General features: G+C 44.7%; 1 protein-coding gene across 1 annotated transcript in view; it reads left to right on the top strand.

Annotated features, from left to right (window-relative positions):
• The first annotated feature begins 1,276 nt into the window (after positions 1-1,276).
• The window catches only part of LOC119018961 (metal transporter CNNM1-like), a 16,586-nt gene continuing 4,828 nt past the window's right edge, over positions 1,277-13,034 (top strand). The window contains exons 1-7 of the mRNA XM_037097069.1: positions 1,277-2,714; positions 10,796-10,939; positions 11,020-11,160; positions 11,426-11,595; positions 11,749-11,839; positions 12,676-12,821; positions 12,901-13,034. The exon at positions 12,901-13,034 is cut by the window's right edge and continues 152 nt beyond it. Coding sequence (XP_036952964.1) covers positions 1,277-2,714; positions 10,796-10,939; positions 11,020-11,160; positions 11,426-11,595; positions 11,749-11,839; positions 12,676-12,821; positions 12,901-13,034 — 2,264 coding nt within the window. The remainder of the gene's footprint in view (positions 2,715-10,795; positions 10,940-11,019; positions 11,161-11,425; positions 11,596-11,748; positions 11,840-12,675; positions 12,822-12,900) is intronic.

Raw genomic sequence — 13,034 nt, 5'->3', positions numbered from 1 at the left:
AGAGCAGCTGTGTAAAGTTTGTGTCCTGCAGAGGAAGTTTGGTTCTTTAGTTTGTTTAGACAGAAAAATAATCTGAGGATCCTTCGCTTCTTCCCCCAAATCCATGTAATGCTCCTTTAATAAGCGCTTTATCCTGATTTTTTTTTACATGCTAATAAACAAACAGGAAAGTTAGTTTGTCAAATAAAAAGTTGAACTGAAGAAGACTTTTCACTTGTTCGTGTTGATGTTGTTGTTTTTTGTTTTTTTTTCATGTGAGAATGTGAATTTATAAAATCTGAAGGACAGTGTTTGTACAAAACCATTGAGTTAATTAACGTTAATTAATTAAAATATAGATCAGCTGAAGGTTCAGATGGTCTTTATGTGTCACACACCAGATGTTTGCTTGTAGCTGCAAACAGACAAAGACAATAAAGAAAAAATGTAATAAGTCAATAACAAGAAACACTTTTGTGTTCCCAGCTGTGAAAAGTCTTGTTAAATAAGAGTTAATTAAACTTTAGTCACCTGTTAACAAGCTATAAAACACATTTTAAACCATTTATCGACTTTACAATAAACAAAAGGTTAACAAAGTGTTTATGAAACATTTAATTAACTTTTAATTAAAGTTTAAAGCTGTTTTTTGTTTGTCTCGCTAAAAACTGATACTGTGGGATTATCGCCTGGATTTACTATTTATTAATCGTGTTTATTATGTTTAAAGTCAAATAATTAACTGTCAGAGTGAAAACCACTGCAGTCACTCAGCAGGAGAGTACGGAAGCCTGAAGCTGCCAAAACAGGACGTAGGTAAGGAAATAAAAATACAAAATAAAAGCAATAAAATAATTGTTGAGTAAATAGTTGAATTAACACAAATGTTAATAAATACAGAGGCGAATGAAAACAAACATATTTATGACACATCTGTGTAAATAATAATTGGCTACTTTTATTCTAAAATGTATGTTTAGATGATTGAATAAGTGATTAATTCCTGAGCCGGGCCTGGTGTCTGGTGTCGGCTGGCTGAACGGTAGAACTGAAGGATCCATCACTGAGTCCAGGATGACTTCGGTTCTTGCAGCAGTTCCTCTGTCAGCTCCGAGCTGCAGGCTATTAATAGAAAGTTACGTCACGGCACGATGGAGCGCGCAGCTCAGCAGCCGAACATCAGAATCACCGCCGTGTGCGGAGAGCTGCGGGTCCCTCCTTCTCACACATGGACCGGAACCACGCAGCGCCACGTGACCCGGGAGTCCTGGACTGAACGAGCAGCTCACACCGCATCATGGCTGCGGAGGATGCGGCCGCGCGGTTCCGAAGCGGAGCCCTGCCGTCCCGCGGGGCTCCGCTCTCTGCGTCCCGCCTGCTGCTGCTCTCCCTGGCCGCCTCTCTGCTCCCCGCCCCGGCGCTCGGCTTGCTCGGCTTTCGGCCGGAGGAGACCGGGGCGGAGCTGTCCGTGGCGGACGGGGTGCTGAAAGCCACCGAGGGGACCCGCTTCATGCTGCGGGTGTACTACTCCACCTCCCCGCAGAGGCTCAACCGCACCGCGGGGACTCGCGCCAACAACGCCGCGCCCTGGATCGCCTTCATCGAGGAGCCGACTCCCGGGAGAGAGGGACAAGTTCACCCGAAGAGGAACATGTGCATGGACAAGAACGCCAGGACGTCCGACATCGAGGTTTTGGGTTCTTTCAAGTCCGCCTCCAGTCAGAACTCGGTTCTGGTGGAGCTGCTGGCCAAAGACCTGCGGCGGGGGGAGAAGATCAAATACTACTCCATGTGCGCCTTCGACGGATCCAAATGGGAACACTACCGGACCAGGGACTTCTGGGTGGCCGTGGCGGAGCGCTCGGCCGTCCCGGAGCTCTGGCTGCAGGTGCTGGTGTCGGTTCTGCTGCTCGGGCTGTCGGCTCTGTTCAGCGGGCTCAACCTGAGCCTGCTGGCGCTGGACCCGGTGGAGCTGCAGGTCCTCCAGAACAGCGGCACCGACAAGGAGCAGAACTACGCGCGTAAAATCGAGTCGGTGCGTCGGCACGGTAACTACGTCCTGTGCACTTTACTGCTGGGCACCGCGATCATCAACGCCTCGCTCGCCGTGTGGATGTGCCAGATCCTGGGCATGACCTGGCTCTCCACCGTCATCTGCGCCTTCGGGATCTTCTTCATCGGGGAGATCCTTCCACACTCGGTGGCGTCGCGTCACGGTCTGGCCATCGCCTCCAAAACCATCTGGGTGACGCGGCTGCTGATGGTGCTCTCCTTCCCGATCTCCTACCCGATCAGCAAGCTGCTGGACCTCATCCTCAACCAGGAGATCTCCAACTTCTACACCAGAGAGAAACTCCTGGAGATGCTGCGCGTCACAGACCCGTACCACGACCTGGTCAAAGAGGAGCTCAACATCATCCAGGGCGCGCTGGAGCTGCGCACCAAGACGGTGGAGGACGTCCTGACGCCGCTGACCGACTGCTTCATGCTGGCCTCGGACGTGGTGCTGGACTTCAACACCATGTCGGACATCATGCAGAGCGGCTACACGAGGATCCCGGTGTTTGAGAACGAGCGCTCCAACATCGTGGACATCCTGTTCGTCAAGGACCTCGCGTTCGTGGACCCGGACGACTGCACCTCGCTGAAGACCATCACCCAGTTCTACAAACACCCGCTGCACTGCGTCTTCAACGACACCAAGCTGGACGCCATGCTGGAGGAGTTCAAGAAAGGTGAGGAGACAAACTTCTGTGGGTGGAGGAGAGAGGAGGAGACAAGGAAAGGAAAGGAAAGGAAAGGAAAGGAAAGGAAAGGAAAGGAAAGGAAAGGAAAGGAAAGGAAAGGAAAGGAAAGGATGATAAGACAAGAGGGGGAGGAGATACAAACTGAGGTACAGAGGGAAAGAGAAAGAAAATAAAATGTGAGGTTGGGGGGGAAGAAGGAAGCAGGGAGGTATAAATAAAAGTAGGTACAAAAAGAGAGAAATATTTAAGGAGATGAGCAGAAGAGGAAGGGAAGGAGAGTAAATCTGTCATGTTGAGATAGTAGTTGAGTAAAAGTATCTGATGTGACGTGTTCTTGGTAATTAAAAGTCATTTTCTGGTGATGAACGTATCAAAAGTACGTTAACAGTTACACGCCTGCTGGTCTCAGCAGCGTTGTGGCCTTGCAGCATGTAACACATAACGTCTTGATCCTGACGTTAATCCAGAGCCGGACTTCTCTCACAGCTGCAGCACCAGCTCCACCTCCAGCACCGGCATCGGATGGGTCCTCAGTTACCATGGTAACCTTTAGATGAGGGCGCCTGATGCTGACTGATGTGTTCGACCCGATCTCTGTTCATCCTGTGCTCAGCAGTCAGGTCACATCCCGGTCATCATTTTTAGAATTTGTAAGCAGTCACCAGGAGGAGAGCTGAGCGTTTAGTTTAGGTTTAGAAACTCCAGTGATCAGGAATCAGACGCTTGAGGGGAAATATGAAGGGGAGGATGTCAGGAGTCATCTGCTCGACCTCTCGTCAACTGAAGTAGCTGGAGACTTGTTTTACAAAACATAAACAGCTCGTCCAGAAGCTCAGGAATCCCAAACGGATTATTTATGCCCCTTTATTAAGACAAAGATTAAGATAAATAAGATAAACACAAGCTTGTCTGCACATCGAGGGTGTGAATAACATCTTCGTAAAATCAGTTTGGGATTCCTGAGCTTCTGGACAAACTGTTTGGAGCCAGTTTATGTTTTTTGAAACAAGTCTCCAGCTACTTCAGTTGACAGGAGGTTGAGCAGATGACCTCTGACGTCCTCCCCTTCATATTTCCCCTCAAGCTTCTGATTCCCGAGCGCCTGGCTCCATACAGCTCGTCCAGAAGCTCAGGAATCCCAAATTGATTTGAAAAGACTTTATTTACACCCTTTATTAAGATAAACACATTAGTGCCCTCCTTGTCTGGAGTGGGTCCACAAGCTTGACTGCACATCAAGAGTGTGAATAACATCTTTTTTAAAATCAGCGTTGCATCTCAGGGCGACGCTTTTAATGCCAGACGAGCTTTATGGAGCCGGTTTATGTTTTTCTTCTTGGTCGTCCAGTCGTCTCCAGCAGAAATGCTGCGACTCTGTTTCACTGTGAAGCTCCAGAAACATTTCAGGGTCTATGAGACTTCACCTGACTTTATTTCAGCAGGGAGGGAGGAGGAGGACTGGATATTCCAAACAACTTCCAGTTAGTCGCAGTGAGATCGCTGTTTTTCACTGAACACTCAGACCACATTTCTTAATTCTCATGTGTGTTTTGCTCAGTTTGGGAGGATAACATGTTCAGAAGGTCATCGTGTCTTTTGTATCCAGTCGCACAGAAACAACAGAGGGATGTGACCTAAAAGTTGCTGGTTTGAGTCTGTGGACGTCCAGGCTACCACTGAGCATCTTTCTTTAACCTTAACTGCTGCTGTCAGGTCAGCCAGCAGCTCGGTGTTGTTAGTGTCTCTGAGCTGAGACAGAGTTTGCAGTCTGCACAGCCCCTCCCTGCATCAGAACCACAGTCAGGCCCCAGTTTGCGGCGCCGCTGCAGCAGAACTGTCCCCCCCCCCCTGTATGGAGTCAGCTGGTACTCCTGCTTTATTGTAGAGAGTCGGATGGGTGGGGTGCTCGGCGGCCAATCACAGGCGCCGCTCTTCATCGCTGCCTTGCTGCTGCTGCAAGCTCGGGGACTCTGCACAGTCAGCGTTTCCTGCAGGGGTTTGTGGCGAGGACAGGAAGTAAACAGAGAAGGACACCTTGACCCGGGCTGCGTCTATTTACTGGAAACAAGTGACAGCTGATTTATTTGTGCTCGTTGTATAAGCACTGAGTTAAGCTCTGGTGTCACATGTTTTAATGTTTTTAAGCTCGACCTATGTATCGACATGACCTCAGAAAGGTTTTTACAAACGCGGAGACGGAAGAATTTCTAGTCCGCGAACGTTTCAGATGCAGGATAAACATACAGAATAGATAAACATTAAATACGTCTGCAGGATCCAGTCGTCCTGTGTGATCTCAGGGTGAACATGTGTTTGTGTTCGCCGAGCGTTTTGTTTGGAGCCGGACGTCATGAACACAGACGTGACTTCTGTGCCACAGAGGGATCCGGAGGAGATAATCTACACAGACCGGAGGATTATAAACTAGGCTGGTCTCTCTCCTCCTGTGCCTCCTCTGTCTCCCTCCGTAACAACAGTTTCAGGCACTGCGGCAGAAAAACACAGGTTCTCTCATTCATTTCAATGAGACTCTTGCAGCAGTGCAGACTGCAACCAAAAAAAACCACTGTGTTCAAACACTGGTGCTGTTTTCCTCTTCTGCTCTTACCCTGTAGAAATCAGCCTGATCACCAGAAACAGTCACAGCAATGTGTGCACATAGTGTTCAGTGCTTATGGTATAGATAGAAAAACTTCCTGTTAATATTATCCAGATGTTGAAACGCCGTCTCAAACATTGTAATCCTCTGCAGGATAAACAAAGTAGGTGTGGGACTCTCGCTGCACTTCACGACTTGATTTATTTACAGTTCAGACGGATGAAGACGCGATTATAAAATGATTTTCGATGCTTCTTGATTCTACACGATTTATTATTTCTCACTGCGACCACTTGAAAGTTTCAGAACAAAGTATATTTGAGACGTCTCGATGAAATTCAGCTCTTCAAAGTAATATTTTTTTGCGTGGTATCTTTCCTTTTACTCAAGTTTGACTTCCGGCTACTTTTTAGGACACTTTTCCAAACCTGTGTGCATGATTACAGACTGTGGACGCACCTCATTGGCTGGACTAACATTTTTAATAACAGTATAACACCGGGGCTGGTAAAGTTACATAGTTAGAACAACACACTTATTTGTTTGTTTCACCGTCCAATCCATCACCTTGCTTCAGCCGCCAGGACTGACGGAGTGTCTTCCAAAATGATTACAGTCGATCATAACGATGAAAACTGGACTTTAAATTTCTGATTATTGACCGATTGGTGGCAGAATTTTTGGTGTCTGAAATGTTGAAACAATGGCCGCTGTTTATGTCACACATATTTAATAACAAATCAAATCCACGCTTGTAGGAAGAGCTCATCAGCTGCAGTAGATGCTACTAGAAGACTTGGATTTGGAGATAAAATCATATATTTGCCTGCCAACAGTCGGTAAAACACTGATCTGACTGTACTCAAAGACACTGAGGAGGTGTAGCAGAGAGCCGCCGATCTGCCGAGACTACAGAGGGATTCTTTGGCTTGAATGCAAAGCGGTCTGTCTGCCACAAATGAAGCCGGCCAAGTAACACCTTCCCCGCTGAGCACAGCGGCAGCAGTTGCGTGGTGGTACGGAGAACCTGTCCAGTGCCAAGGGGGATGTTGTTTAGACAGATGGGAGGCTGAACGGAAAGCATCACACGCAAAATCCTGGACCAGAGTCTGCGTCCCTCTGCCAGGAAGCTCAAACCGGAGTTTGTCTTTCAACGTCGAGCCAGAATGTAGTATAAGAGCAGCATTCAGTCTCAGAGCGCTTTAATCACAGTCAAAATCTGTGGTGATGAGACCTCAAACGTCTCTCCTACCTTCTCACAACTAACTCAAGAAAGTTTCCAGAAAGTTTTCACGTCAGAGTCCAAACTTACCAAACTCACCTGAACGTCAGGAGGTGAAAAAAATCATCTTAAATTACCGACATAATGTGAAGAAATGTTTATGTTTTGATGTACGTTGTTGAAGAGAAGTTAGCATGCTAACCAGCTAACGCCCAGGCCCTGAAAACCTCTTTCTCCCAGCGGTCCAAAGCTATCAACACTCACCCTGGTTGTCTGGCTAGCTGCACAGCTAACTGAGCTAACGGTTAGCTACGGCCATGGATGTATAAAAAAGCATGCAGTTAGCAGCAGTTAGCGGGTAATATCAGGTGAAATGCTAACTCCTATTTGTTGGTATGAATTCAAGTGTAAAAAAAGAAAATCACAGTAGAAGAAGAGAAGTTCCCCTTAACCCTTTATGTGACAATTAAATAAACACAGTTTTATATAAATTTACTGAATTAATTACGACCCTTTACATTGAAGTTATGTCATAAAATTGGATGGAAATTGTACGTAAAGTAAAGGTTTTGGATCTGACCCTTGATTAACGGGGAGCTGCTGGATTTATTTAACCTGCTGTTTATCGACAGAGATCGATATCGAGCCCACAGCTCTTCATTTTCTCCCTCTGAATCTTCTCCCCCGTCACAGTTACAGTCTCCCAGGAGGCCGACTATAAAATATTCAGTGTGCCATTTTTCCAGTTTTGTCTGCCTGCCATCTGTTCCCTGTATTAGTGTTATTTATTACCCGATTCTGGTTATACGTAGCCATCCACAGTGATATAAAGCATTTTTTAAAGAGCTTATGAGGCTGTTTAGGAGGAGATTCTCTGGTCTACAGCCAAAAACTCACTTTTCTTTTAATCTTCTTGTGACTTCCATCCATTCCATCGATCTTTATTATCTCATACCATCAGATCATCTTTATTAAAAGATCATTTTCTCACCGTGCTCGCCTGGCGCACCGTTGTGCTCACAGCAGGAAAATCACAGGTGTAGATAATTAATCACACCGGCTTTGTGTGCCGGTTCTTGGGCCCTCTGGCTGTGGATGCTAACTCACAGCCAGGCTACTGGGACACTTTAGTGGATCTGGGTCATAATTAATCTTGTTAATTACACTCGCACTTTCCCTTCTATGACATACAACAAAGTGTGTCTTCAAAACTGAAGGACAACTGTTGAATAAATCTGGTCTGATATGCTTTTCCTCTTCTAATTACACTAAACTCTTCCAGCCTAGAAAGACGTATAAAGACACGAACACGGCGCACCACTTTACATTATCTCGGTAATTAAGTCCATTAAGCTGAGAAAGGAAGGTATCCCTCGGTACCACTTGAGCCCGTGAAAGGGCTTTTGTTACCTATCGAGTTACATTAAAAGGTGAATGTACGCCGAACCACAGGAGAGACAACAGCAAGGAACAGCGTCTAGACATCCTGACTTTGAATAAAAACAGAGGATAGAGTCTCCAGTGGATGGATTATCTGGATTATGCAGAAAATCATCTGGTAGAAAACAGTTGAGCTCTTGACTTTCGACACGCGTCATCCCTTCTGTCTCTTTATCGTCTGAAATCAGATTTCTTTTTGCCCCGTGTGTCCACAGAAAATGTTAAATACTCTCATTAGATTAAAAAAAAAAAAAAAACTTATAATTTCACAGTTACTTTCCTGTTTATTTACAGATTGTTCCCGTATTTTTTAGATACACGAAAATATCCACAAAATTACAAAAATAGACTGTAAATTTAAGTATCCAATGTAAAATAACATGAAAAATCCGTTTTTACAGTTATTTAACAGATGGAACTGTTACATATAAGTTTAATACTGTAATTAATTTATTTTTAAAATGAGATAAACTTTGGACCATTAACAGTAAAACAAGTATTGACTCTTAAAAGCTAAAACAGTATTTTAATCACAGAAAATTTGTGTTTCACGAGATTTTATAGGAGATATTATTTCCTCTGCTGTTTTTTTCTGACAGTGTGAAAGCCGGTCTATCATTCAATTTCACATGATTTTCTTACAATCTGAAAACTTGATATTTGTACAACTTTCAAGGAAATCAAAGAGGAACAAAAACAAAAAAAAACAAATAGATTTTGTTCTTAAATCTGCAGAATTCAGACAGAACCGACGTACAGCACGTCGTCCTCTCTCCCTCTTTCCAGTCTGTTCTGTATGTAAAGGCTGACCTATTTAGCTGAAAGCAGCTCTGCCAGAATTGTGTGCATTTGTGTGAGTCTGTGTGTGTGTGTGTGTGTGTGTGTGTGTGTGTGTGTGTGTGTGTGTGTGTGTGTGTGTGTGTGTGTGTGTGTGTGTGAGCGGTAGTATTTGGCAGGCAGAGAGTGTCGAAGCGGAGAAAGAATCTCAGTGAGGAAGTTGATTTGGAGCCAGACTGTTGAGGACGAGCCACAAACAACAACGACTCACTCTGTTTGTTTTGTGTGTGTGTGTGTGTGTGTGTGTGTGTGTGTGTGTGTGTGTGTGTGTGTGTGTGTTATATACGTGAGCAGGCAGCGCATGTGTGTCTCTGTGCACATGTTTTGCTGACAGTAAAGTTGTGGATTATGTAACGCTGGAGCGAGTGATGCAGTGCAGAGTCTCGTTAGCCAGTAAGAGAAGCCATCCCTCTTTTTAAACCCCCCCTCACCGTAAATTAAATAAGTCTGAGTAAAAGCTGCTCTGTTTTCTGTTTTTCTCCCACTGAACAAGTTTTTTTCATCCAGCAGTGTTTGAATGGATTATTAATTATTCCATTTATCTTTTGGAAGCGCCACAAGATTTTCTACCTCCTCTAAAAAACACACCCACTCATCATCCCGGAGGTAAACACAGCAGAAGCGCTGCAGACCGAGTGTGTGTGATGGATTGTGTGTTTCGTGTTGCGTCCTCCCTGCTGTTACCCTCCGTTCAGCTCGACATCAGCCCGCAGAGCTGCACTCCCACTCTGTGTGAGTCATAGACGCTAATCCAGACTCTAAATATAAACTCTGACAAGCTCATTTTAACAATTACAGCTGTCGTATACTGTAACTGTATTCTGGTCAGCAAATTACGAGACATCTGTACCTGTAAAAAATAATAAAAAAATGTTCTGGCTGCTGCAGTTTTTGATTTATTGATGTTGTGATGCTGCTGAGGACCTGAAGAAATCTCTACATTTGGCTCGTGACAGTAAAAATGGAAACACTTTTTAAAAAAAACTGAAGATTTGTCAGTTTTACCAACCAATCAATCACATTTCTCAGTTTTAATTTATGTGATCAAGTATTTCCAATTATTTGTGAAAAAAAAAGCAATCAAAGGGGCACAAAGGCATTTAAACTTAATGAGGAGATAATACAACGTTTTAAGTGCAGTAAGTGAATAAACAAGCTGTTCTCAGAGGAAAATAAGGTCCCAGAAGCTGTGTGAAGCTAGAAAAAAGGTGGCAGGGTCCGCCACACAGTTTGTTCAGTCATGAAAAGAAAGATAGTTTGATTATTTAGTTTGTTTGGACAGAAACAGAATCAGTCAGTGAAGATCTCTGTCTTCTGATTAAAAATGCCTTCAGCTAAAAATATGTAGTGCTTCCAGACGTTTACATCATTTAACTGTCTTCCTTTTCTTCCCAGAAACTGGATGAGAAAACGAAACAGCTTTGAACTTGTTTTATATTTAAATTTAAATCTCCTGGTACGACGAACGAGGTCCAGTCCCCGAACAGCTGCGTAACTAAAATAAACTGGAAATATTTGTAGTTATAAAAACACTGAACAAAGTCAAATTTAAGCTGAAAATTCATATTAAGTTCAGTTTTAAGCCTGAAATGTTGTGTTTATAAATGCAAATGAGGCCTTGTCTAATTTAATTGCACTGATTGTCAGTTATTTAATAGCTGGAACTGTTACATGTATCCATCCAATCCATTTATTTATAAAATGGTACAAGGAACGAGGTCCTTGTCTAATTTAAATGCACTGATTTGCATCGTAATCATATTCAGAGCAAAAATCTGAAGTTGGATTGAAGCCGACTTTCATTCTTGTGTCATTTTAAAATATAAAAGTTTCATGTAGAGGCGATTTTGAATATCTGTCTTTGTGTCGCTCCATAAATCAGAAAACAAACAGTGAAATAAAGTTTGGTGCATGTAGGAGTTCAAATGTATCATTTACGGTTCAAAGTGACACTGGTTAACTCTCCTCCAGGGAAGTCCCACCTCGCCATCGTGCAGCGAGTGAACAACGAGGGCGAGGGCGACCCGTTCTACGAGGTGATGGGCATCGTCACCCTGGAGGACGTCATCGAGGAGATCATCAAGTCAGAGATCCTGGACGAGACGGACCTCTACAGTACGCGTGAAAAAACACTCGCATGTTGGAACAAAGTACAAAGTGTTGTGGTTCTCATTGTGTTGCGTCTGTCCCGGCAGCTGATAATCGATCGAAGCGCCGCGTTTCTCACCACGAGCGGAAGCAGCAGGACTTCTCCATCTTCAAACTGTCGGAGAACGAGATGAAAGTGAAGATTTCTCCTCAGCTTCTCCTGGCGACGCACCGCTTCCTCTCCACAGGTAACGACCAATCAGCTCGTGTGTCTGTGCTGTCGTATCTCCGTCTTTAGGGAACAAACAACCGGAGACACGAGGAAAATCATCCGAACTGGGAATATTTTCCCACTTTGGTTCAGAATTAACGTCCAGGTTTAGGATTAAATGATGACGTAAATCTTGCAGTGGTTCAGTTCACGTCAGGCTTCTTACATCCTGTTGATTGTTCGACCTCTAGCTTTTTCCTGTGTGTCCCTCGGTAACTCTGTGTCTCTGTGTCCTCCATCAGAGGTGGAGCCCTTCAAACCAGCTCACATCTCAGAGAAGATCTTGCTGCGGCTCATCAAACACCCCAGCGTGGTTCAGGAACTCAAGTTTGATGAGAAGAACAAGCGAGCGCAGCAGCACTTCCTGTTCCAGCGCAACAAACCGGTGGATTACTTCATCCTGGTGCTGCAGGTACCCGCCTTCATCTTTTAGACAGTTTGATTGGTGCATTTACCTTCACAGAGTTATCTGAAGTAACTGATGACACACTGATGTGTTCTTGGCAAATATTTCAACTGATCTGCTCACACGATGTTTCTGCGTTTCTGTCGTCTGTCTCTTCAGGGTCGAGTCGAGGTGGAGTTCGGTAAAGAGGCGCTGAAGTTTGAGAATGGAGCTTTTTCTTACTTTGGGGTACCGGCCATCATGCCAACAGGTACAAATACACACATATGTACCTTGTGCTTTTATTCTTTTGGGGATGTTTTGTGACGTAGCTCTCCGTAGCCCACAAACCAAACCTCCTTCGTCCGCAGTACATCCTGCCTGTTAACGATTATCTTCATTATCAATTAGAAAAGATAGAATTACTTTATTGATCCCAGACTTGGAAATTGGAAAGGTTGGATGTCATCCTGAGGTTTTGATGAGATGTTAGTGAGACTCAAGCATCATTTTTTCTTACAAATAGGTCCTTTACACTGTTGATTTTCTCCTAGGTTAAGCAATTGACCGTAACCCTTTGAAATATCAGAAAATAGTGAAAAATATCAATCTGTGTCTCTTCAAAAATATCCAGTTGTTTCATGCTTTACGATGTTGAAACACAGTCATGAACAGTGGTCTCTGGCTTGGCATCCTGGCTGTCACGCCAGTGAGACTCAGATCATTTACGTGTAATCTGGATATAATATGTCACGTATTGACGAAAAATGCTCTTACGTGTCAACATTTTATTCTGTCGGTTGTCCTGCAAAAAAAACCCCCAAAAATCTGAGTGTTTGTTTGTGGATGTGCACTTAGAGAGTGTCTGGAAAAAGTCAGACTCTCCAGTCAAATTGTTCTGAACAGCTGAAAACACTTTCAAGTCATTTAGCTGCCAAACGGCTGAAGGCAGCAATCGAGTAAAGCGACAGAGACGAATGACCGTCAGCATATTAAGCAGGGTGACGTGAGGTAGCGTCCCTGAGCTCACTGTTGATGTGACAGTGACTGACTGACAGCACCAGTTCTTGTCTGCACCTGTGAAAGTGTTTAAAGTGTCCTCTGCAGTCCACAGGTCTCCGTCTCGCAGCAGTGGTTTGGACCGCTCTGAGTCCATGCTGTACGGAGGGAGCATGGGCCAACTGAACGGAGGTGGGAACGTCTACCTGCCAGACTACTCTGTCCGACAGCTCACACACCTACAGATCATCAAGGTAACACCTGAATCTCACGAGAGCTCAGACTGGATTTCAAAAGAAATCTTCTCAGTATGACGTTTTGATGATGTATCAGATCACACGGAGCCACTACCAGAACGCTGTGACAGCCACCCGGATGGACAGCTCTCCTCAGACGCCTGACGCCGACGCCCGTTTGTCAGAGGGCAACCAGCTGACCCCGGATCCTCCGGCAACAGAGCACGGGGC

Source organism: Acanthopagrus latus, chromosome 1 (genome assembly GCF_904848185.1).
Source record: "Acanthopagrus latus isolate v.2019 chromosome 1, fAcaLat1.1, whole genome shotgun sequence".
Lineage (NCBI taxonomy): Eukaryota > Metazoa > Chordata > Actinopteri > Spariformes > Sparidae > Acanthopagrus > Acanthopagrus latus.
Note: the sequence above shows the minus strand (reverse complement) of the source record. Positions and strands in the feature narration are given on the sequence as shown.